We start from the raw sequence: 24,881 nt of genomic DNA on the forward strand, positions 1-24,881 counted from the left end.
CTCACAAGGCAGAAAGCTCTCCCAGACTGCCTGTGCTATGGTTGTACCCTCCAAAACTTACACTGAAATTTGTCATTGTAAGTACTAAGTGGTGGGGCCTTTAAGAGGTTATTAGGCCATGAGGGTTGCACTCTCATGGGTGCAACTGACGCCCTTATAAAAGGGCAAGTTCAACTCCCTCTTGCCCTCTCTTACCTTCTCACCTGCCATGGGATGACACAGCAAGAAGGCCCTCATGAGTTGCCAGCACCTTGACACTGAATTCCCCAGCACCCAGAACTGTGAGCCAATAAATACCTGTTCATTGTAAGTTACCCAGCCTGCAGTATTCTGTTATAGCAGCACAAAATGGACTAAAACACTCTGGTTGCTAGAGGCTCTCTCCTCTCTCAACCCCTTGGCCCCTCTGAGAGAGCAGGTCTCCCTTTGCACCATAACTTTCTGTTTATGTGCTGGCCATGGCCAGACTGTAAGCAACTTAAGCCAAAGGACTGGACCTAATCTTTCACTGATCTATGGGGCTCAGCATAACTACCTAGGCCACAAGAACCAAAGGAGACTCATCCACACCAGACATAGAAAAGTCTATGAAAAGTCATAGACCCATAAAATGCTGTATAATGTAAAGGTTAAACTCAGACTCAGCCACTTCCTGGCTTCATGGTTTGAGGTAAGCTGTTTAAACCTCTCCATGCCCCAGTTTCCTCATCTGTAAATGGGGATGATGACAATATCTGTTTTACAGCGTTGCTCTGAGTTCAAACCTCACCCATGCCCCAATTTTAGAGATGATAAAACAATCTCAGAGAGGTAAACTGACCCAGCCCTTCTACTGGAGACCCTTGGACAGTCATCCAATTTAAGTCTTCCCAAACCTGGCTGCTCAGAATCTTGTGGAGCACTTGTTAAAACCTTATTTGAGGGCAGAGTCTATTCACTAAGTCTTGGACGAGGCCCCAGAGTCTGTATGGGATCACCTCCAAACTAACTGCTTTTGGGAATTCAGATCACATTACAGCCCTCCTCACCTTCCAGGCTCATGTGAATTTGCATTGTGGACCATCTCTTGCTTTTCAGAAGTTGTCTACCAAACCAGTCTATAAAACGTTCATGCCACTCTTCTGTTCAAAACCCTTCTATAGCTCCCTACAGCCCACAAGACCCAGGCCACCTGCCTCAATGAGACCCAAACACTGATATAATCAAGACCCTGTGCTCCCAATGTCTCTTCCTCCTCCAGGCCTTTGCACAGCTGTTCCCTGATCTTGGAACATTCTTCTCAACCCTGGCCCTCCTTCAGCAGCTAATCCCTAATCATCTTTCTGGCACTCACCCCTGTATTTTAACTGCTTGCTTATTTATCTGTTTTTCCCATATGACCATAAGCTCCATTAAGGGTAGAAACTACATCTTGTTCAAGGCTATTCCTGTGGCGCCCGAAAGTGATAAATGTCTGCTGAATAAATGAATGAGAAGAATTAGCTGATCCAGTGTGGCCCAGAAAAGCAGCCAATCCTGAAGGATTTTCCTCCTGCCTGGAGGTGACACCCCAATCCAAAGGACTGCTCAAGGAGTGGAAAGGGGCTTTCTGGGTGGAGAATGCCATCAGCCCTCTCTGGTCTAAGAAGCCTGCAAAGCTAAAAGCTCACGATTTGACATTAGACCTGGGTCCACCACATTTAGCCCTGTGACCTCAGACAGGTCGTGTAACCTGCCCTGAGCTTTGGCTTTCTCTTCTGTTTTAAGGACCAGCCACATTCATGTAAAGCACTCACCCCTTGCCTGACCCACACTGGCCACTCAATAAAGCCATCGATACTAGGTTCTGTTTGCCATTTAGCTTCCCAGGAGAGCTCTGTTCTTTGTACTTCCTCTTCCCCCACCCCAGCCTCCACCAAGGTGGCCACCCATAGGAGGCATCAGAAAATGTGGCAGGACTGAAGTTTTTCTGCTGCTGATCAGGAATGACTGGAGCAGAAGGAACATTGCGTCCCTAGGGGAAGGGAAACCAGTTATTTGTCAACACCTAACAATCACCACACTCCCGGTTTATCAAGCACATGCTGTGTGCTCAGCGAGCTCCGGACTTCCCTCTCTGGGGGAACCCTGGGGACTGGGAGGCAGAATGGGATACAGCGAAACCGGAAGAGCGGAGAAATTGACACCCTCCCCCCTTCACCCCACCTGGGCCCCTCCAGGAGGGTCCAGGTCCTTACTGTGGGCATCAGGGGGCCGAATCTCCTTTCCACCAGCTGGCCCATCCCTGGGAGGAGCTCAGGCAACACCCCTGCTGTCTCCAAACCAAGAGAGTGGGCTCCCGGCCCCTTCTCCCTTCACCCCCGTCCTCCCACACATGGGACGGAGGTGGCCTCTTCTGGAGAGAGCAGTTGGCTCGAGTGCAGTTCTGCCGTTTTATTTTTCCTGGGATACTCAAGGGGATATGGGAACAGCCACAGGTGTGGTGAGGGGAAGCCCCCATCTCCCCTACCCAGCCGCTGGGAAAGGGGAGAGGCCCAGGCGCCCTGGTCCTGGGTTGGTCCAGCCACTGTGGTCCCTGGGCCCAGTGGGCAGAGGGCTGAAGATGGAGCCCCTGGGAGGGTGGGGCGGGCTCCTAGGCGGGGTTCGGGATTCTTCATAAAAAGCCACGAAGCTTGATCCCCACGAAGCCCAGCCCCGCGGGGTGGGGGGAGGGGACGCAGAGCCCAGATGGGGGGCCCGGCCCGGCCTGGCCCGTGGGGGGAAAAGAATGGCAGAGATGGTGCCCATTGGAAGGAGGTGGGGACAAAGCGTCGGACCAGGTGGGCGAGGGATCCAGGTGAGGGGCGCAGGGCGGAGAGGCACGGCCCCCTGCCCAGCCCGGGCGCCTTCGCGTGGGGTCAGGAAGGTAAAAAACCCACGAGAGTGTGACGGGCCCGGGGGCTGGGGCGTGCGGTGCCGGTGGGGCGGGCGCACGGGGCGGCCCGCGTTCACAGTGACCTCGACGCTGGGTGTACAGTACGGGTGGAGAACCGCGGGCCCAGGCCGGGCTGGGCGGGCCGGACCGGTCACAGCCTGGTCTGGGCCTCGGGGATGTAGATCTCGATGCTGTCGGCGCTCTCCGTGGCCGAGCTGTGGCGGAAGGAAGCGGCGCGCTTGGCCGCCAGGAGCCGCTTGCGCGCTTCCTGCCGCTGCCGGTCCACGGAGTCCAGGGAGCGCTCCTTCACCGGCACGCCCCGGCCCCGCAGGGGCTTCTTTGGTATCGGCGGAGGGACCTTCTTCTCCTCCTGCGGAGCAGAGGACAGCGCTGAGCTGGGACGCTGAACTATCCTAACATCCCGGTGCCTGCCCCCGCACCCCCGCGTCCGGAGCGCTGACAACCGCGCGGCTCCGAAAGCCATAGCGCTCAGAATCCGCCACGGATTCCCGCGACCTGAAGCCGCACCCGCGCCTGTTCCGACAAGGTCAAATCCCCACATTTTCTACCAAAGCGCGGCGCGTTCGAGCGCCCCCTGGTGGCGCCGTTCTCAACAGCTCGCATCAGAACCGGGTTTTCACTCGGAGTCCCCACCCGGAGGAGGGAGTTCCCGACCCAGGCTCCGCAATGAGGGTGCACATACCAGGCCTCTGGCCCTCATCGCAGACAAGGTCCAGCGACCTGGCGGCTGAGGGGACTCTCAAGGCTCTGCCCTGGATGCCTAGGCCCGAACTGAAGACAGTCTGTCCTTCTGTAAGGTCTACTTTTGCCTTTTGCTCCCTCCAGCTGCAGCCGCCCTGCCCCTGCAGCCTCCCTGCCCCCCGCCCCCCCCGCCCCGTGCTGAGGAAGCCTTGGGGTTCTGGCAGCTCAAGCACTGATGAGCACTGGGGCCAAGCAGACGGCAGTGGCCACGAGAATGGTCACTCTGGAAGGGGATGGTCACCTATCACCTGTCCAAGGCTGCCCTTGCTGCCTATGGGTCCCTTCCCCTGCCCCCTTGTTCGTCCCACCCTTCACCTCTCTGGGGAGGGGAATTTCCCAGAGTCTGGCCTCTTTGCCTGAAGGGACCCCAGCCCCACCTTAGGCTCCAGGAGTTTCCAGCTGTTGGCCTTGAGTTGCTGTAGCTCCAGGAACTTGAGGGTCACATCCTCGATGGAGAGCTGTAGGAGGTCCCAGAAACCCGCCAGGTCCTGGAAGGTGGGAACAGGGAAAGCAGTGGGATCCTGCAGCAGAGGAAGACAGAGGGAAAGTGATTGGTCAGGGAGGTCTGAGCCCCAGGCAGGACTATCTGGGGAACCTGTCCCCGATAATTCTTCATGGGTTCTTTTCTATTTTCCCTAAGTGTTGGCCAGTCTGAGAAACAAAGGGAAAGCATACAAAAAAGGGAAATTTTAAAGCTGGGTGTCCGGGGGAGACATCAGATGGCAGCTTCCGTGATGCCCCCAAGCCACAAAACCAGCAAGTTTTTATTAGTGATTTTCAAAAGGGGAGGCAGTGTACGAATAGGGTGTGGGTCACAGACATCACATGCTTCACAAGGTAATAAAATATCACAAGGCAAATAGAGGCAGGGCGAGATCACAGGACCAAGGCGAAATTAAAATTGCTAATAAAGTTTTGGGCACGCATTGTCATTGATAGTATCTTATCAGGAGACAGGGTTTGAGAGTAGACAACCCATCTGACCAAAATTTATTAGGCGGGAATTTCCTCGTCCTAATAGGCCTGGGAGTGCTACAGGAGACCGGGGCTTATTTCATCCCTTATCTACAACTGTAAAAGACAGACACTCCCAAAGCAGCTATTTCAGAGACCTCCCCTTGGGAATGCATTCTCCTTCTCAGGGATGTTCCTTGCTGAGAAAAAGAATTCAGCAATATTTCTCCTATTTGCTTTTGAAAGAAGAGAAATACGGCTCTGTTCTGCCCGGCCCACAGGCAGCCAGACTTTAAGGTTATCTCCCTTGTTTGCTGAAAATCGCTGTTATCCTGTTCTTAAGGTGCCCAGATTTCATATTGTTCAAATACACATGCTCTACAAACAATTTGTGCAGTTAACGCAATCATCACAGGGTCCTGAGGCAACATACATCCTCAGCTTACAAAGATGATGGGATTAAGAGATTAAAGACAGGCATAGGAAATCACAAGAATATTGATTGGGGAAGTGATAAGTGTCCCTGAAATCTTCAGAATTTATGTTCAGAGATTGCAGTAAAGACAGGTGTAAGAAATTATAAAAGTATTAATTTGAGGAGCTAATAAATGTCCATGAAATCTTCATAATTTATGTTCTTCTGCCATGGCGTCAGCCAGTCCCTCCATTCGGGGTCCCTGACTTCCCGCAACAAGGACAAGAGAAAGTCCTATCCACGCTAACTGCCAGGAACCTCAGCCTGGGAGAGTGGGTGGGGGCTGGGAGACAGGGGGACAAGAAAGAGCCCAGCCCTCCCTTCTTGTGCACAAACACCTGGTCCTACCTCCAGGCACAAGATTGACAGCTACTCCTGCAGGCATGCAGGCCTGGTCTCACCTCTGGTACACACACACACTGGGTCACCTGCCTGTCTCACCTCCAGCACACACACACTCTGGGTCACATATATCTGGCAGGATCTACTACTATGGGCACTCACCATGCTTTGCTGACACAGCCGGAAGAACTGCTGAACCTTCTGGGACAGGAGAAGTTGTGTGCTGCCCACAGCACTGCGGATCTTCTCCAGGACTAGAAAGCAGAAGGAAATTCAGGGAGGGAAATGATGCATCTCCTTCCCCAGACTCCAGGAAGTCTGCCCTGAACGCTGATCCCTCGGTTGCTTGGCACTGTCTATCCATCAATCTCCTCCAGCCCCAGCCCCATCCTATCCTCAAGTTCATAACAAGTTCTTGCTCCACTACACCAAGACTGTATCCTCAGACCCTGATGTTCCCTCCTTCATACAGCCTACATTTCTTGAGTGCTCATTCTCCTTTATCCTTTCTCCCTCCCATATCAGAAAACAGACAGAAACCAGCCCCAGCCTAGCCTATGGCCTTGGCTAGGGCATTAGCTCAGTGACCACCCATTGGCTAAGCTTTGTTCATCACTCACCAGTACATGCAAGACTCCTTGGCTCTTTAAGAATGACCAAGTAATTTAATGTACGTAACACATCTTCATAGTCACTGTCCCCTCAACTCAGAGATTCTGGAGTAAGACTGTGTCTCTCAGTGGATCTGACTTACAGGAAGGGCCAGGCTTTCCCTCGGGCCAGGGCCATGTCTCCCTGGCTGAATCTCCCTCATCTATGCCTCAGACAGGATCTGACATTGTGAACTGCCTCCCTCTCTGTAATCTTGGTCCCACCACCTGGATCCCCACACCAGTCCAGATCTTAGTCCCCATAAACTTGGTGATTTGGACTAGTAGCCATCCATAGAAGGTCCAGCCCTTTGGCCTGCATTGTCTGCAGTCCCAGCCCCTGGCCTCTAAAGCTGCACCGTGTGCACCCTGCTCCCTTCCAAGAGCTCCCAGCATGCCTTGCTGCCAATGTTGACCTGCCACGCTCCAATGCAGACCAGTGAGGCACAAACTGAAGGGGCCTCCTGTTACACTGCAGCCCCAGCCACCCCCATCAGGGTCTCCTGAGCACACACTAGGCCATGGTCCCCAGAGTCCCCTCATTCCGATGCCGTGACTCACTCTCCTCGGGTAGCTCATAGTCCTCCGCCTCACGCTCCATCTGCTGGCACCAGTGCTCCAGCTTCTCCACCTCTGCCCGCAGCATCTTGATGAACCACTCGCCGTCCCGTGGGCAGGGGGACGCGCGGCCTGAGTCGGGGAGGCTACGTGAACCGCGCTCTATCCAGGAGTCACGGCGGCCGGCCCCGGGGCCGGGGGTGGGGGCGGGGGCAGGGCCGGGCGACCCATCGGTGGCCGGCGGCTCGTACGGCAGTGGGTAGCCCTCGCGGTAGGCCCACTGGCCCTGCGTGTGGACCGTGCGGAAGACTGAGTAAGTGGGGGCCCGGGGCCCAGGCTGGGGCTCAGAGGCGTGCCTCTGGAAGGAACGTCCAAACTGCAGGGCCTTGTCTTCTGTGGCAACCGTGGCCAGGCCTGCCAGGCCCTCCAGCTCCAGGTCTGCCTGCACGCCGGCCGTCACACTGTTGGAGCGCTTGAACCTTGCTCGCCTGGGGAGAGGGGTGGCTGTCATCCCCCATTGCCCAGGCTCATCCCAGCTCTCACCCCCACCCCAAGCCAAAAAAAAGGAAGGGAATGAGGAAGGGAACCTACAAAGTGATGGACATTAACCTATGCACTTTAAATATATTGGTCCTGGCCGGGCGCGGTGGCTCACGCCTGTAATCCCAGCACTTTGCGAGGCTGAGGCGGGCGGATCCTGAGGTCAGGAGATCGAGACCATCCTGGCTAACACGGTGAAACCCCGCCTCTACTAAAAATACAAAAAATTAGCCGGACGTGGTAGCGGGCACCTGTAGTCCCAGCTACTCGGGAGGCTGAGGCAGGAGAATGGTGTGAACCTGGGAGGCAGAGCTTGCAGTGAGCCGAGATCCGCCACTGCACTCCAGCCTGGGCGAGAGAGAGAGATTCCCGTCTCAAAAAAAAAAGAAAAGAAAAAAAAAAAAAAAATATATATATATATATATATGTCCTTGCAACAGTTATGTACATAATATACCTACCTATTGCACTGCCTCTAGACAGGGGTGATATCCAAACTATTTAGCAACCAGTTCAGTCCATGGACAGAGCAGATGCTGGCATACGCCAGGCAGAGCAGGCACAGACCAAAATGCTGCAGCAGTGCCCTGGAGAGGCTAGATTGTGGGGTGGGTCAGAGGAGCCAGGGTGGTGGCTCTTTACCAGTGAAGGCAGAAGTATTTCAATTTTTTTTTTTTTTTTTTTTGAGATGGAGTTTTGCTCTTGTTGCCCAGGCTGGAGTGCAATGGCATGATCTCGGCTCACCACAACCTCTGCCTCCCGGGTTCAAGCGATTCTCCTGCTTCAGCCTCCTGAGTAACTGGGATTACAGGCATGCGCCTTTTGTCTCTTTTTGGAAGAGACAGGGTTTCTCCATGTTGATCAGGCCAGTCTCAAACTCTCAACCTCAGGTTATCCGCCCACCTCGGCCTTCCAAAGTGCTGGGATTACAGGCGTGAGCCACCATGCCTGGTCGAAGTATTTCAATATTTTAACAAATGCTATGTCTATGCTAGTTTACATCAGCTGCACTAGAGTGTCCTCAGCCCTACCTAGAGATGAGTAAACCAAGTCAACCCAGCTTCAAAGTAGCAGAGCCAGGATTTGGACTCAGGGCTGCTGGGCTCCACAGTCCAAGCACTTCGCACTGCACCAGCTGCTAGAACATCACAGGAAGAAATGCCTTGGAGCAGCTGCGGGTGGAGTGGGCCTGCAGCTGGGAGGACTTCTCTAGGGACCCCGATGGCTCAGCCCAGAGCCTGGCCAGACACAGTAAGTCAGTGCCAGTGGAGCTGAATTAAGTTATTTGCAGGAATGACATAGGGCTTGGAAATTTCTTGTCTTTGAGTTAATAATATGCAAATCTTATGCAAACCAGAAAGTCAACTGACCTTGTTCATTTTTTCCCTGAATTCAGAGTTCTTTTCTATAAAGAAGTCAGCGGTCCCTTAAGATGCATGAGGTTGGGACCAGGCAATACTTTAAGAAGTGGGAGCCAGGAGATGTGGGAAGTGGGGGATAAACAGAAGATCAAGGTTTGGAAATTCAAGGACCACAAAAGAAAAGCCTGTGTGTCCTGAGCTACCTCCGCCCCTACATGGTCAGAAGGGATTGTGGAGCCAGCTCTAGGGGTCCCTCCACCTCCCCAAGAGACTCTCCCAACCCCCGCAACTTCAGCCTTCCTCTTGCTGCCCAGGCCTTCTCTCCCTGCCTGCCTGCCTGCCTACTTCTCTCCAGCTGGCAGGCTGCCTGCTGGGAGCCTGTTGCCATAGAAACCAGGCCCAGAAGGATGCTGCAGGACCCAGGAAGGAGAGATGCACTCATGTGCAGTCTCCAACGAGCCCTATGTCCCAACCCCCACCCAGAGAGGGAGAAGAAGAGAGAACATATCCTCATTGCCTCCCACACAGTCTTCCCCTCAGTGTCTGCCCTGTCCTGCCCTGGTCAAGGCTTGTACCACCATCTGCCCTGATGATTAAACTGGCCTCCTTTCAGATACCTCTGCCTCCATGAGTACCCTGCAGAGGAAGAGCATGGGATCAGGAGTTAGCTCTGAGTTCTAATGCTGGCTTTGTCACTGTGTGCCTTTGTCACTCATCCTCCATCTAGGTCGTCCAATGTGTATGTGTATGTACTTAAAAATATATATATATTAGATATAAATATACACACATATATACATCTAAAAATACACACATATATACAATTATAGAAATAGATAAGTAATTGCCAAGGTAGCTCCTCTCTCTAAAATTATATTTTGCATATTTTAAGATCTGGGGCCCTCCCCAGTCCACCCAAGACTGGAATAGTCTTCCTAAAGCTGAGCTCTGCCAAGTCATTCCCCTGCTCAAAACACTTCCACGGTCCCCTACTACCAACAAGACAAAGTTCAGACTTCCTGTACCAGCATTATCTGAGGTCCTGATGCCCTGGACACAGTCCTCCTCTTCAACCTCATCTCCCCCACATTCTCCTTGTTCCCCAAGTTGACTCCAAGTCTTTGCACACGCTATTTCCCTGCCTGAAATGTCCATTCCCTGCTTAAGTCCTGTTTCACTTGTTTCACCCCCCTCTGCCCCCAAGACCACTCCTGATTACCACACCTCCCTCAGCAGCCCTTCCTGGCTTCACAGGCAGCCCTGCCATTCGGGCAGATTGTTCTTTCTGGTGAGAGTCTTGCGTGTCTAACTGCAGTTAGGATGCACCTTGACTTGCTTTGAATGTTCGTGTGCCTTTGTGCTCCAGTTAGCTTGTGGCTCCTTCAGAGCTACAGCTGTTGCAAACCACAATGGTAATGGAGGGGTTTGCTCCAATAAATACGTGCCTGATGATCTGCCACGCCTGCGTGCTTTCCTGTCACCCCTGCTAAACACAGCTCTGTCCTTCGGCACTGCCGTGTTCGCTGCCTTCCACCTGTCCTCTGAGATGTCATGAGAGAATCCCATTCCATCGCGATGGAAACAGTATGGAAACAGCCATACTGCCAGGAACAGAAGCACCAAGTGCCCCAGGCTGCATGCTTCTCAAGTCACTGCCTCAGTGAGCTCTCTCACATGTCTGCCTCAAAGGAGACCAAGGAAGCCGACGAGCCGATGGGATGACCGGAAGCACAGTCCTCACCAACGCTCCCGGCCAGCAGCCAGAGATGTGTACAGCACAAGCAGGAGGTGCTCATCCCTATGCAAGTGGCATTTAAAACCAGCAGTGTGGGACAAGCTCACCCAAGAAAAGAACAACGGATCCAAGATCCAAACCCCGGGGAAACATGGACATTTCAGGGGTGGGTGGAGATGGTGCAGCTCATAGAGGAGTCTAAGCCGGAAAGGAAGAGGGAGAAAACCAGCAGAAAGTGACATAAAAGCAGAGAGGGGACAGAAAGGTCTCATGAAGGAATGGGCAGCTAGTATGGAAAACGCAGCCGGTTAAGAATGAAAGGTGCCCACGGATTTGGCAATCTGGAAGCCACGGGTGATCCAAGCAAGAGTGGGTTTGGTGGAATGTGGGGGCAGATGCAGACTGCAGCAGGTTGTCAGGAGGTGGAGAACACTAGTCAAGGCAACCCTCAAAGAGCCTGGCTGAGAAGGGAGGAAGGCAGAAGAGAATGTACTGTTAAAGAGGGATATTTTGTTTTGGGTGCTTCTTGCTTGCTGTATCCCAAGAGGAAAGAACCTGTAGGCAGAATAACAGCCACCAAAGGAATCCACATCCTAATCCCCAGAACCTGTGAATATGTCACCTTCCACAGCAAAAAAGGAATTTGCAGATGTGATTAAGTTAAGGATACTAAGAAGAAGAGACTCTCCTGGATTATCCTGGTGTAATCACATTTTGTAAATGAAAGAGGGAGGCAGAAGAGTCAGAGAAGAAGATGGAACGACAGAATCAAGGTTGGAATAATGTAACCTGGGGACTCAGCCCACCACTGCTGGCTCTGAAGACAGAAGCAGGCTACAAGCGAAGGTGTGTGGTCAGCCTCTACAAACTGGAAAAAGTGACCAAATGGATTCTTCCCAGAGCCTTCCAGAGTCCAGTTTGAAACCCCATTGAGACTCTGACCCCAGATAATAAATATGTATTGTTTTCTATCACTGAATTTGTGATCATTTTTTTCAGCAGGAATACGAAATTAACACAACCTGTAAAGAGAAATGGAATGAAGAGAGAGAAGAGAGAAGGAACCAGATATGAGGGGGATAAAAACGAATAACATCTTCTGAGCACTTAGTATGTGCCAGGAGAAGCACTTTCCATGAATAAACACGCTCAGTCCTCACAAACAGTCCCACTCTATGGGTGTTAGTATCAGCCCTACTAGTAGATCAGAAAACCAAGGCTTAAGGGGGTTGACTCCTAAAATGAAGGCAGGGCTGGTGGAAGAGACAAGGGAAGAGATCTAAGTAAGCTGGGGTTTGGCTTGGAAGTGGACAGAAGTCCCACCAGTTGACCCCAGTCATCACAATGAAGTGGGTGATGCGGGGTGGTTATCTGCTGGAGATGTCTGGGGAGTAGGGAAAGGAATGAAAATGAGCAGCTTTAGTGGGGGTATTAGAACAGAGCAGTTAGGCCTGTGTGCTCTGGAGCCTTGCCCGGGTCCAAAACCCAGCTCTGTGGCTTGTGCCTCATTTCCCCATCTGTAAATGAGAATGATAATAGTAACAGTTCATAAGATTGTTGTGAGATAATATCCATAAAGAACTCAGAACAGCACCCTGCCTGCCCATTGTGTTAGCTATTCTAGAGAAGTAGAATGGTTTGCAGCTCTCACTGAAAAGAAAGGGAGCTGGACAAACACAATCATCGGAATGTAGCACTGAGAACCCGGCTAGGGCATTGTAGTTATTAATTATTATGATTGCTGTTGATCATTTCCATCTGTTCTCCCACAGCGCTTTGAACAAAACTCTTTTATACTCCATATCACATTGTATCATGGCTGGTTATTTGCATAAGTGTCTCCTCACTAAATAGGGCAGTTCATCACACAGAAACGTTGGCTGGTTGGTTGGTTGGTTGGTTGGTTGGTTGGTTGGTTGGAAGGAAGGAAGGATGGTAGAGACCACTAACTGTCTTCTAAGATCCACTCTCCACTTCCCCCTTAGTAACAGAACCCCACCATTTTATGTTGGACGCATGGCTACTTTGAATAAAGATTCTTTCCCATTCTCCCTACCAACTAGGTGTACCCATGTGAGTAAGTTCTAGCCCATGAGACAAAAGTAGAAGTGGCATGTGCAATTTCCAGAAAGTGTCCTTAAAAGGAGGAGATATGCCCTTCCTTGTCTCTTCCTCCTTCCCAGTCACCAGAATGCAGACATGATGGCTGGACCTCGAGCAGCCATTTTGAAACATGAGACCAAAGGGAAGTGCTAAGTGGGGTGGGGGATGAAGAATAAGATAGAAGGCTCCGGGTCCTGACACTGTGGGGCACCTACCAGACCTCAACTAAGTCTCCCTGGATTTCCTCTAAGTAAGAAAGAAATAAACTTCTATCATATTTAAATCACTGTTGTTTGGGGGTTTTCTAGAACTCACAGTCAAACCCACTCCTAACTATAACAGATGAATTTTTAGAATAGTGAAGTTCAGGGCTTATGTCGCTATTTAGTTTTGGATTTGGCAGTATTTGCTGTGGTGTCCACCAACAGCTGTCAGCACAGGATAGAAACTGGCTTCAGCTGTGAATTGTCATTAATGCGTAACAATGCGTTCAAAGTATTTTCTCCCAAGCCTTTAAATGCGGCTGCAGAAGCCTCCTCCCTTTGAGTTCTCCAAGGTGACAATGATTACATTCCTGATGATTCTGCAAGTTGTTATCATGGTTACTTCAGGGAGAGTTTCCACTGTGATTCTACTTCAGGGAGAGTTTCTACTGTGATTCTCTGGGGGATAACATAAAAGCCTCTGGGTAGAAGCTGGATTATCCCAAGAGACACAGTATCCAAGGAAAGCTCAGTATCCAGAAGTTGTCGAGAGGTTTTGCCAGGAGTATTTGGCAGCAGGCTGGAGGGGTGGGAGGGGGAGTGGGTAGGGAGGGGGAAGGACGGTGTCATTTCAACTAGGCATAGCCTTCAAACTAGCTGCTATAGAAGCTCCTGTGTGAAGGCATCTAAGAGCCTAAACATATAATCAAGCAGGGCTCACTGAACCCACCACTCCAGCCTGGGGGCTGTGACAGGGATGCCAAGTGGAGGCTAGGGTGGGAGATTCAGGAGGAGTCATGAGGGTCAGTCAGGAACTGTCCTAAAGTTGCAGGCTCAGGAATGGAGGCAGCATCTGTGCCCAGGGCTTTGGGTAGTCAGCTTCTCATTGCTTTTGCAGGACTGTTCTTGGAATATAACTTCATGGGGATGGAAGCTTCCTTCCCAGGCTTAAGGGGCCATTCTTTCAGCATATACCCTTCCCAAGGTCCCAAAGCTAGAAATGACCATAATGTTAAGGAAAGGGTAGGCAGATCTTCCTCCACAGAGTTCTCCAGGTGGCCCTTAGTGGGCACAAGCAGGTATGAGTAGGGATGTCAGATAAAATATAGGACTCCCAGTTGAATTTGAATTTCAGATAAATAACAGATTTTTTTAGTATAAGTATGTCCCAAATATTGCATGTGACATACTAAAATGTATTCATTGTTTATCTGATTATCAAACTTAACTGGGCATCCTGGTGGTTTTTGTTTCTTTATTTTGGCAGGTTTTGCTGTTGATGTTGTTGGTTTTGTTTTTGCTAAATTTACAGTTTAAGATAAGGTCTTTCTGGGGGGAATCTAGAGGTGGAAGATACAGGCAGATCCCCATGGTTAGAGAGAGTTGGAGGCAAAAATCCCATTTTCGATGACTTCAAAAGGCCATTTGCTAATATTCAGCAAGGCATTTGATGCATCCTTTTATCATGGCCCAGAGTGTGCTGGGTCTAGGGAAACAGGTGCCGTAAGGACACGTTGAGACACGGCTGGTAACTGATTAAGTATGTTCTCTCTCACCACAAGGCCTTAGCATATGCTATTCCTTCTGCCTGGAACCTTATCTTCCATTTTTCAATCAGTTAATTTTTGTTCATCCTTCAGATCTCCATCCAAACGTCACTTCCCAAGGAAGCCATGCCTGACACCTCTGGCAGACTCAAAGCCCCATAGTCTACACTGTCAAGGCTCACATGCCTCTCCTTTGTGGCACCTGGCACAGTGGCTATGTCATTAATGAGATTCTTAGATTAACTTAGTGGTAAGCTTTGCATGGGCAGGAGCTGTCTCTGGTTCTGCTCACCTTTGCATCCTCAGTGCCCAGCACAGTGTTTGGCAAATAATGCAGATCCAATAAATATCTATGGACAGATGAATCTTGGCAGGGGTGTGTGCGGTGGAGATAGAACTGAAGGGGTGCCAGCCCCCTCCTCGTATATTCTACGCCAAGTGATCACTGATGCTGGGCAACTGGAAGGACTCACAGACAATTCCCAGACAGAAGGGACAGTAAGTCCAAAATCCTCACCCAAGAGGTGAGCAGGGAACATCCTGAAAGGCAGAAGAGAAGAGATGTTTCCTGCCCAGCAATTTTTAAAACCAAAGCACAGAGAAAGAAACAGATACTGGGATGAGCAAAACAGCAGTAAGGACAAGAGAGTCAAAGAAAATGAGGCTGGGCTGTGTGCGGCGGGCTAGGCCTGAATGCTGGCCAGGCGAGGCTGCTGGAATTCATGGCTCACTTTTATGCACCAGTTGGGGCATGGTGTGTGAGGAGTCAGACTTAAAGTGCCAGGGACATAAGGGACAGAAAGGACTGTGCAGGTGTATGACTAAGGACGCCTGCAGCAGACAGGCCAGGGAGCCTGGCCAAAGAGATGGGCCAGATTTCCCCTCTCCCCACCTGTCACTCCCTCTGAATTCCCAGTGTGATCACCTGTCCCAGGCAATTTGGTTCTTTAGATGCTTATTCAACACCATGTCCTCTCCTCAGTCCGCCACATCAAGACCTCACCAACCACTTACACGACAGCAAGGAAGGCCACGTTCTCTGCCTGTCCCTGCCCTTCCCTGACTTTCACTCCAAAACACTGCTCAAATTGGCCCACTTCTCTCTGTATCCACCGCTATCAGCCTTACCCAGACCACCGACCAATAGAGTAGACTGAACTAACTTAGGAAGCTCCCACTCACACCCTAAACACATAGAGATGCTGGGTTTTAAGAAATCAAAAAGGTGTTTTTGCTACAATGCTGGGCTTGAAAATAGGAATGAGAATTTTCAGGGTACCAGAAACAGGAAGGAAATTCAAAACCCGTATAGTCAGAGAGGGTCTAAGCCAAGTGAACCACAGGGAGATCAGGCCAGACATATGCTAGAGGCTGGATGAAAATGCTGAAGGAGGATGAGAGGAGAGACCCCAAAGCTGTGCAGCAAGGGGAGCTGGAAAGAGACCCTGTGCACAAAGCCGGCAGCCAAGAAGGTCTGTTTCATTTGCAAACTTGGACTGGAAACACTCATGCCAGGGATGCAGGAATGTGGCCTGGAAGGAGAATGCTGGGAAATCAGAACATGAAGGCTTCCTTGTGTGGGGGTGTGGGGTTCAAATGAGTATTACCCCCGTGAAACACAAGAAACGTCAAACCTCAAGGGAAGATATTAACTTTAAAATTTCAAGCAATGCGGCCGGGCGCGGTGGCTCAAGCCTGTAATCCCAGCACTTTGGGAGGCCGAGACGGGCGGATCATGAGGTCAGGAGATCGAGACCATCCTGGCTAACCCGGTGAAACCCTGTCTCTACTAAAAAAAATACAAAAAACTAGCCGGGCGAGGTGACGGGCACCTGTAGTCCCAGCTATTCCGGAGGCTGAGGCAGGAGAATGGCGTGAACCCGGGAGGCGGAGCTTGCAGTGAGCTGAGATCTGGCCACCGCACTCCAGCCTGGGAGACAGAGCGAGACTCCGTCTCAAAAAAAAAAAAAAATTTCAAGCAATGCTTCAGCATGAAGGAAACTGAACCAGGAGGAAGAAGAGGGCAGTAACAAACAATAGTGAACACACAAATTATGGAAACACACTTGTAAATCTAAACTGTTAAAGCACAAAAGATACAACAGCAGCTGATTTCACAGACTTTTAAAGAGGTATAGTCAAACTGCTAGATAAACATAACATGGAAGATGGGAAGAGAAAATTAAGAAGGAAAGTAAAGTGTTCCAAAAGTCTTGTTTTGTGCCTAAGAGGGACAGAAGTACTGACTAATGTTAGACTTTATTAGGAAAATGTGAAATTAAGTATATCTGTTAAATTTTTAAGGGAAATCACTACTAAAATGTAAACTTCCAAACCAGTGGAGAGAAGAAGAGAAATAAAGTAAACTCTATTTACTGTTGATCAGTTCAACGTAAGATAAAAAGTAGAAGAGGGAGACAGCAAAGAAAAAGCATGCCAACTAGAAAATTTTTAAAGAGATGATAGAAATAAACTCAAATCAGTAAAGAAAAATATATACATGGATTAAATATGTCTAAACTCTAGTTACATATCGCTTATAAGCAACACATATAGGCCAGGCGTGGTGGCTCACTTCTGTAATCCCAACACTTTGGGAGGCCGAGCCAGGTGGATCACCTAAGGTCAGGAGTTCGAGACCAGCCTGACCAGCATGGCGAAACCCCGTCTCTACTAAAAACACAAAAAATTATCCAGGTTTGGTGGCACATGCCTGTAATCCCAGCTACCCAGGTGGCTGAGGCAGGAGAATTGCTAGAACCCGGGAGGCGAGGTTGCAGTGAGCTGAGATCATGCCAATGCACTCTAGCCTGGGCGACAAAGCAAGACTCATGTCAAAAAAATAAAAATTAAAAAAAAAAAAAGCAACACATCTAAAACATAAGGATATAGGAAGGTCGAAAATAAAAGGATGGAAAAAGATGTATTGGAAAATTAACCAAAAGCAAGTAGTCATAGCAAAAAAATCAGGCAAAAAAGACTTCAAGGCAAAAGCCATTAGTAAGGATGAAAAGCAGCCTATTTAATGATAAAAGAGCCAAGCCACCAAGAAGATACAACAGTCACAAGCTTGAATGCTTATAAACAGCACACTCTCAAACTGAAGTAAAAATTAACAAAGTTACCAGGGAAAATGACATATCCACAATCGTGGTGAGACATTTTTAACACACCTCTCAGAACTGGTAGATCAAATGTACAAAAAAAGGGATAAACATTTGAAAAATATAATTTATAAATTTGACCATATACGACAGTGGTCCCCAACCTTTTTGGCACCACGGACTAGTTTCGTAGAAGACAATTTTTGCAGAAGTTGCAGGGGGGCGTGGTAGAGGATGGTTTTGGGATGATTCAAGCACATTACATTTATTGGGCATTTTATTTCTATTATTATTAGATTGTAATATATAATAAAATAATTATTCAACTCATCATAATGTAGAATCAATAGGAGCTCTGAGCTTGTTTTCCTGCAACTAGACGGTCCCATCTGGGGGTAATGGGAGACAGATTATCAAACATTAGATGCTCATAAGGAGCACACAACCTAGATCCCTCACATACACAGTTCACAATAGGGTTCAGGCTCCAATGAGAATCGAATGCTACCGCAGATCTGACAGGAGGCGGAGCTGAGGCAGTAATGCTCACTCGCCTGCTGTGCACCTCCTGTTGTGCCTGGTTCCTAACAGGCCATGGACAAGTACCAGTCCCCCGCCCGGGGTTTGAGGACCCCTGATAATATGATATACAAATATATAATGAACGAAGTCTCAACAAATTCTAAGGAATAAATATAACAGATACATAATATGACCACAATGGAGCATATTTAGAAATCTGTAATGAAAAGGCAGTCCCCTGTCAAAAAAAATTCACCTGAAAACTTAAAAAAAAATTATTCTAAAAATTCATAGGTTAAAAAGGAAATTATGAGAAAAGTGATGAAAGATGAAAGTTACATCTTCAGAAATGTACAATAAAAATGCCGCTTCTCAAAACTTATGAGATACAGCCATGAAAGTATATAGATATAAGGGAAGTTACAGTCCTAACAGCACATGTTAAAACATAACAAATATTGAAAGTTAGGGATGAATTCAAGAGGCAGAAAAAAAGACAAACACAGCAGATGAAAGAAAATAATCAAAAGTAGTAGAAGAAAAGAAATATTAAAGATTGCTCACCAAAACCAAACACTAGCTTTTCTAAAAGACGAATAAAATATAAATTTCAACATACTTTTTTTTCTTTCCCCCCCTTTTCTTTCTTTGACCCAGGGTCTCACTGTCTCAAAGACAGGCTGAAGTACAGGGGTGTGATCAGAGATCACAGCAGCCTCAAACCCATGGGCTCAAGTTATCCACCTGCCTCAGCTGGAACTACAGATGCACACCACCAAGCCCACTAATTTTTGCATTTTTTTGTAGAGATCTGGTCTCACTATGTTGCCCAGGCTCATCTTGAACTCCTGACCTCAAGCAATCCTCCCGCCTCAGCCTCCCAAAGTACTGGGATTATAGGTGTGAGTTACTGTGCCCATCCTAAAAATATATTTAAATGATAAAATATACAAACCTCAGGCAAGGTTGATTCAAGAAAGAGAAGTAAGACATAAATACATGGTATTAGAAATAAAAAGGGAGCCAAGCACAGTGGCTCAGGCCTGTAATCCCAGGACTTTGGGAGGCTGAGGCAGGCGGATCACTTGAGGTCAGGAGTTTGAGACCAGCCTGGTCAACATAGTGAAAACCCATCTCTACTAAAAGTACAAAAATTAGCCAGGCATGGTGGCAGATGCCTGTAATCCCAGCTACTTGGGAGGTGGAGGTTGCAGTGAGTCAAGCTCGCACCACTGCACTGCAGCCTGAGCAACAGAGTGAGACTCTGCCTCAAAAAAAAAAAAAAAGAAGAAGAAATGCAAAGGTAGATATCAATATAGAGATGCAATAAATATTGATAACACATTTTAATACTATGAGAAAGAATATTTGTGCCAAAAACTTTGAAAACCGTCAATTTTTATAAAATGTTTCTTTTTTTAGAAAAATATAAATCACCAAAATGATTCAAGAAAAAAAAATAAAACCAGAACAGGTCAATAATCACTAAAGAAACTGAAGCTGTAGTTTTAAAAGTCTCTCCTACCCGCAAAAGCCATCAGACCTAGATAATTTTATAGGCAACCTTTACCAAACCTTAAGGAATAGATAATTCTTGTCTTACAGAAATTGTTCCAAAGAACAAAAACACAGAGAAACCTACCAAATTCATTTTAGGAGCCTATCTTAGCTCTAATACCTGAATTGAGTAACAATAAAAAATGGTAGGCTTATAATTATTATGATTTATCACTTATGATATATTCATAAATATAAATGATTTAAAATTTTAAAGTAGCAACTGTTCAAAAATCTAATAATGTATACAAAAATAATATAGCAAACTGTAACAAAAACCCCTAGAGTTCCACATACCTATTCTTTGTCTTTAGGCATGAGAACCCTGATTGTTAGCTATGTAGTTTACACCCTCCACATTGCTTCCCGGCTAAAAGACTATACCCCACAGCCTCCCTTGCAGCTAGGTGCCACCATGTGATGAGATTTTAGCCAATGTAATGAAAGTGGTTGTGTGTAACTTTCAGGAAGTCTTTTTAAAAAGGAAGGACTGCATCCCTCTTCCTCTTTCCTCCTTCTCACTGGTCAGAATGCAGACATGCCTGGAGGAGCTTGAACCTGAGGTCCCTGGACATGAAGTGATGTACAAAATAGAAGGAGTCTGGAGTCCTGACATTGCACTCCCTACATCTAAGCTGGCTTTTTTTTTTTTTTTAATGAGAGAAAAATACACTTGTTTAAGACACTACTGAGGCCCTGTGACTCACAGCCAAATTTAATCCAAACTGACAATGGGATCAAGCAGGGTTTATCCCAGGAATGAAAGAATGGAAAATCCATTCATATAATTCACCGTGTTACACATTGAAGAAAAATCATGATCATCTAAATAGATTCTAAGAAGCATTCAATAAAATTCCACTCATGTTCTCTATTTTAAAAAATAAAAATAAGATACGTAGCCAACTAGGAATAGAAAGGAATTTCCTTAACCTGACAAATGGTATCCATCAAAATATGTAGCAAACATCATCTTGAAAAGCATAGCCACTAAAGTCAATACTACTCAACAGTGAACAGAAGTCCTATTCAATGCAGTATTACAAGAAAAATAAATGAAAAATACAGATTTAAAAGAAATATCTTCATTCGCAGAAAAATAACTGACTATATATATATAGGAAGCCCATCATGATTTTCAAATAACCTATGAGACTAGTAAGAGAGACCTAATTCAGCAGCAACGTTACTGAATACAAAATCAACATACAAAACATACAAAACCTAACAGTAGAGGCCAGGTGCGGTGGCTCACGCCTGTATTCCCAGCACTTTGGGAGGCTGAGGTGGGTGGATCACCTGAGGTCAGAAGTTTGAGACCAGCTTGGCTAACATGGCGACACCCCGTTTCTACTAAAAATACAAAAAATTAGCCAGGTGTCGTGGCAGGTGCCTGTAATCCCAACTACTCAAGAGGCTGAGGCAGGAGAATGGCGTGAACCCAGGAGGCAGAGCTTGCAGTGAGCTGAGATTGCGCCGCTGCACTCCAGCCTGGAGGACAAGAGCGAAACTCTCGCTCAAAAAAAAAAAAAAAAGAAAAACCTAACAGTGCTCCCACATACTAGCAGTGCCTAGTTGTAAAATACAATAGAAGAAAAACATCCCAATCACAATAGCCACCATACTGCAAAACACAATCACCTGTCTTCTGGATCATGAAAAATTCTCCTAACTAGCCTTCTCGTTTCTACTATTACTTTCTTCTAATTCATTCTCCACTCAGCAGCTTGTGATCTTTCATGAACATAAGTTAGATCATGTTACACTCCTTTTTTAACCTTTTCATGGCTACTCATTACTCATAATTAGATTCCAAGTCCTTATTATGTCCATGCTCTGCATAACCTGCCCCCTGCCTGTTCTCCAATTAACTCCCTCCCCACTCCCCTGCCCCACTCCACACCAGCCACATCGACGTTCTTTCAGTTCCTGATGCATGTTAAACTCTTTCCTGCCCCAACACCTCCACATATGCTAGTTCCTCTCCCCAGAATGCTTTTCCCTCCAGGCATCACCTGAGAGTTCTTAGTCAATCCTCGAGTCTCAGCTTAAATGTCACCTGCTTAATCTAAATAAGGTCCTTTCTCTCTTATCTCCTCTTTTTCTTTCATATTCCCACATAATGTGCAATAATATTCCACTACCTATTATATCATAATATGTAGTCATATTTTTAGTCAAGGATTATTCATTGCCTTGATTTCCCCCTAGGCCATAACTTCTGTGAGGGCAGGAGTCATGTCTTTGATGTTTCCTGAAGCATTTAACACAGTGCATAGGAGCTATCATACAACACGTGCTTAGTAAGTATCTGATGAATGAATGAATCAACGAATGAATGACAAGAGTTTGCTGATTTAGCAAGAGTCTCAGCTAGAAGGCCTGCAGCACTCTTCCCAAGATTCAAGGGTTATTAGGAGGAATGGGGGGACCTCCTACCCCCTTGGACCTAACTAGACAGGGAACCAAAAAGCCTCTAAAGGGAGTGAGTGGGCTTGGTGGTCCATGGGATAGCACTAGAGTTGGGGGTGGGCAGGATTCAGACCATAGAGTTGCATCCGTCCATGACTCCTATCCCATCTCTCTGTAATTCAAGTCACAGATTTGCAAATTGGGTTTGCCACAAAATGGTATTTTTCTGAAATCTTTGTGGCACAGTAAAAGTTTGGAGGACAGCAGCTTTAGAAGTCATGCAGGCAACCAGGGCAGCATTCTGCCACCCTCGATGAAGGCATTTATAGCCCCAGGAGCATACAGAACTTCAGGGAGCCAAAGCAGAAGTTGAGAAAAATGGTGAATCCCATAGGAACACCAGAAAGACTTGATCAGACACAAACACAAGACATCCCAAGGACATCCCAGAAATAGCTGGGGAAATCTGGGCGAAGGACGGCAACTAGGAATAGAGCTATGAGGAACCACTGCTAGTGGGACACTAGTTTTTTGTGTTTTGGGTTTTTTTTTTTGAGACGGTCTCGCTCAGTCACCCAGGCTGGAGTGCAGTAGTGCAATCTCAGCTTGCTGCAACCTCAGGCTCTTGGGTTCAACCAATCCTCGTGCCGCAGCTTCTCGAGCAGCTGAGACTACAGGAGTGTGCCACCACGCTCAGCTAATTTTTGTATTTTTAGTCGAGATGGGGTTTTGCCATGTTGGCCAGGCTGGTCTTGAGCTCCTGGCCTCAAGTGACCCGCCCACCCTAGCCTCCCAAAGTGCTGGGATTACAGGCATGAGCCACCGCACCCGGCCTGGGAGACTAGTTTTATTCCTCTAGTCGTATGCCTGGGAAGCTCAGAATACCATGAAACCATGATGGCCAGCCCCTGGCAAGTTCCCAGACACTCTTTCTCCCCATAGGCACCCAACAACAGAGAGGCCTCTTTCTGGTATCCTCTCCAGAGCTGGCAATGCTAATTCTTCCGTGAAAATTAAGGAGTCAATGTTTCTGAGGCCACCTAATGCCAGAATAGTGGCTGCTGGTAATTGTACTATCTCGGGTACACCACAGACTCAGGCATGTAATAGGTACCCCCGACTGGTTAAATGCTTGTGTGAGCCAAGTGAGGAGGAGTGTTATATCTGCCAGGGGCCCCTGAGAGGCAATCTTCCTGTTTGTTTCTTTTTGAGCTCACATACTTGAACACCACAGGATGTAATAAGGGATTGGCAGATCCTGTCATCCCCTGGAAAGGACAATTGCTGGAGTCCTGCTCGGCACCTACATGTAACCTCTCCGATCCCCTTCTTCCCTGCAACTGCTGTGTATCTCCCGTCTGACTCTGAGCACCTGGGGTGGGCATGGGCACAAGAACTCTAGGTTTGATGACTCCCCTGGTGACATCTCTGTGGACAGCCTCTGTGGCTGCTCTGACCACCCTCTATAAAAAGGCTTGGTCTCACCTCCAGGAAAAGAGGATGTGCAGGGAGACTGGGCTAGTGGGGACACTATGTAGCCCTCTCTCTCTTCCTCTCCCCCAACAAAGCCTGGGCAGTCCCACCGTGACCTACCTCTTGTCCTCTTCCACCTGCACGCCAATGGAGTGGAACTCCCTCCGGCTCCTGTTCTCGGTGTCTGAATCTGAGATCGTCTCCACCTGGTGGCAGGGTGGAGGAGTCAGTGGCTGTGGCGAGCCAAGGTGAAAACCCTTCCCGGGGAGAATGGCTAGCAATGGCTGCGCCCCAAGCCAGCTGGCAGGTCCTGCAAAGACCATCTGCCTGAACAAGATGAGAGACCCAGGCGGTCGGTCACAGGCCTCAAAGTGGCAACCACTGGGCACGGCCCTCCATCCCTCCATTAGCCAGGAGGAGGGACGAGGGAGTGGGCGGAGGCTGGCTGGAGCAGCCCCGTCGATGTCCAGGCACGGGGCTCACTTGCAGCTCAGGGGAAGCCAGGAAGAAGGTCGATATATCCAGAAGGCCGCTTCCGGCCCCTCACCCCAGCCCCAACCCGCCAGGGTCCGAGCCCTTGTGGGCGCCTCCCCGTTCCATACCTGCACCCCAATGGACGGCCGCCACTTCCGCTGCCGCGCCAGGCTCCTTAGCTCCTCCCTGCCAGGGATGGTCTTGATGATGAGTGTGGGGGGCTTGGGGCTGGCCCTGGGCGGCACCGGCGCCAACTCCAAGGTGCGCGCACCCATGGCGGGGCCGTCCAGCCCGTCGGCGGAGCTGCAGCGCCGGGCGGGGCCCTCGGCTGCCGTGAAGCTCTCGTGCGCGGAGTCCGTGCTGCTCTGGGCGGTGATGGAGATGCGGGGCGGGGCCTGGCTTCCCGGCGGGATGGGGGGCGGGGCCTTTCTGAAGTTGAAGGCTGTGGCCGGCGGGCGCAGAAGCGCAGTGCGTGAGGCTCGCGGCCCTGCCTGGGCCCTGGGCCCGCGCCCGACTCCCACCCCAAGAGGCCCTACGGGACCCTGCAGCGGCTGCTGCACACACGCCAAGGGACGCTCTCCCCGTTATATCCGACCCCGGGAGCGAGCGATCTGCGCGGGGTCACAGCACAGTCGAGGGGGTGGCCAGAACCCGGACCCAGGGCGCTCTCCAGCCTAGGGCCGGGCCAGGGGCAGGGAGGTGTACTCACAGGAGCCGGGCCTCCCTGAGACAGCGGCAGGGGTAGCGAGGAGAGGCAGGCAGTCGTCGTCTTGAGAGCAGCCGGCCTGGATGGCCCGGAGGTAGCTGTGGCTCCGCATGCGGAAACAGCCGGGCAGGTCCAGGGCGTCCACGGCCTGGGACTCCAGCTCCCCAAACACGGACCCGCACACGGCCTCCAGCTGCTGGTTCAACTCATCGCTGAGCTGGAGGGCAGGGGGTCGGGAGGACAGTTACGAGGTGCCGGAAGGGGGTGGAAATCCCTGGGGTGCTCTGCCTTAGGAAGACCTCTCTATATCTGCAGAGGCTGTGGGCGACTCTTCCGCGTTTGAACTAAAAGGCACCCTCTTTGCAAACAAAGATGGGGTCATCTCTGCTCCATTCTAGCTCCCCAGGCTTGTCTTGGGGCCCAGTCTTTCCTCTAAATATCCCACCCCCACCCCCACCTCCACCCCACCTATGCCTCTTCCAGGTGTCTGTCTGGCTGCACCCCAGGCTG

General features: G+C 49.2%; 2 protein-coding genes across 4 annotated transcripts in view; both read right to left on the bottom strand.

The window, feature by feature from the left end:
* SMIM12 (small integral membrane protein 12) overlaps positions 1 to 24,881 on the bottom strand; it is an 83,647-nt gene that overhangs the window by 8,042 nt on the left and 50,724 nt on the right. The gene's annotated exons all lie outside the window — the stretch shown is intronic.
* Positions 2,686 to 24,881, bottom strand: part of DLGAP3 (DLG associated protein 3) — a 64,130-nt gene continuing 41,934 nt past the window's right edge. For both annotated transcript variants that reach the window (XM_050797947.1, XM_050797952.1), the window contains 7 exons: positions 24,375 to 24,588; positions 23,794 to 24,107; positions 23,312 to 23,397; positions 6,638 to 7,122; positions 5,589 to 5,680; positions 4,033 to 4,176; positions 2,686 to 3,263 (listed from right to left, as the gene is read on the bottom strand). In XM_050797947.1, coding sequence (XP_050653904.1) covers positions 3,045 to 3,263; positions 4,033 to 4,176; positions 5,589 to 5,680; positions 6,638 to 7,122; positions 23,312 to 23,397; positions 23,794 to 24,107; positions 24,375 to 24,588 — 1,554 coding nt within the window. In that variant the 3' untranslated portion in view covers positions 2,686 to 3,044. The remainder of the gene's footprint in view (positions 3,264 to 4,032; positions 4,177 to 5,588; positions 5,681 to 6,637; positions 7,123 to 23,311; positions 23,398 to 23,793; positions 24,108 to 24,374; positions 24,589 to 24,881) is intronic.

Source organism: Macaca thibetana, chromosome 1, assembly GCF_024542745.1.
Source record: "Macaca thibetana thibetana isolate TM-01 chromosome 1, ASM2454274v1, whole genome shotgun sequence".
In the NCBI taxonomy this organism is placed as follows: domain Eukaryota; kingdom Metazoa; phylum Chordata; class Mammalia; order Primates; family Cercopithecidae; genus Macaca; species Macaca thibetana.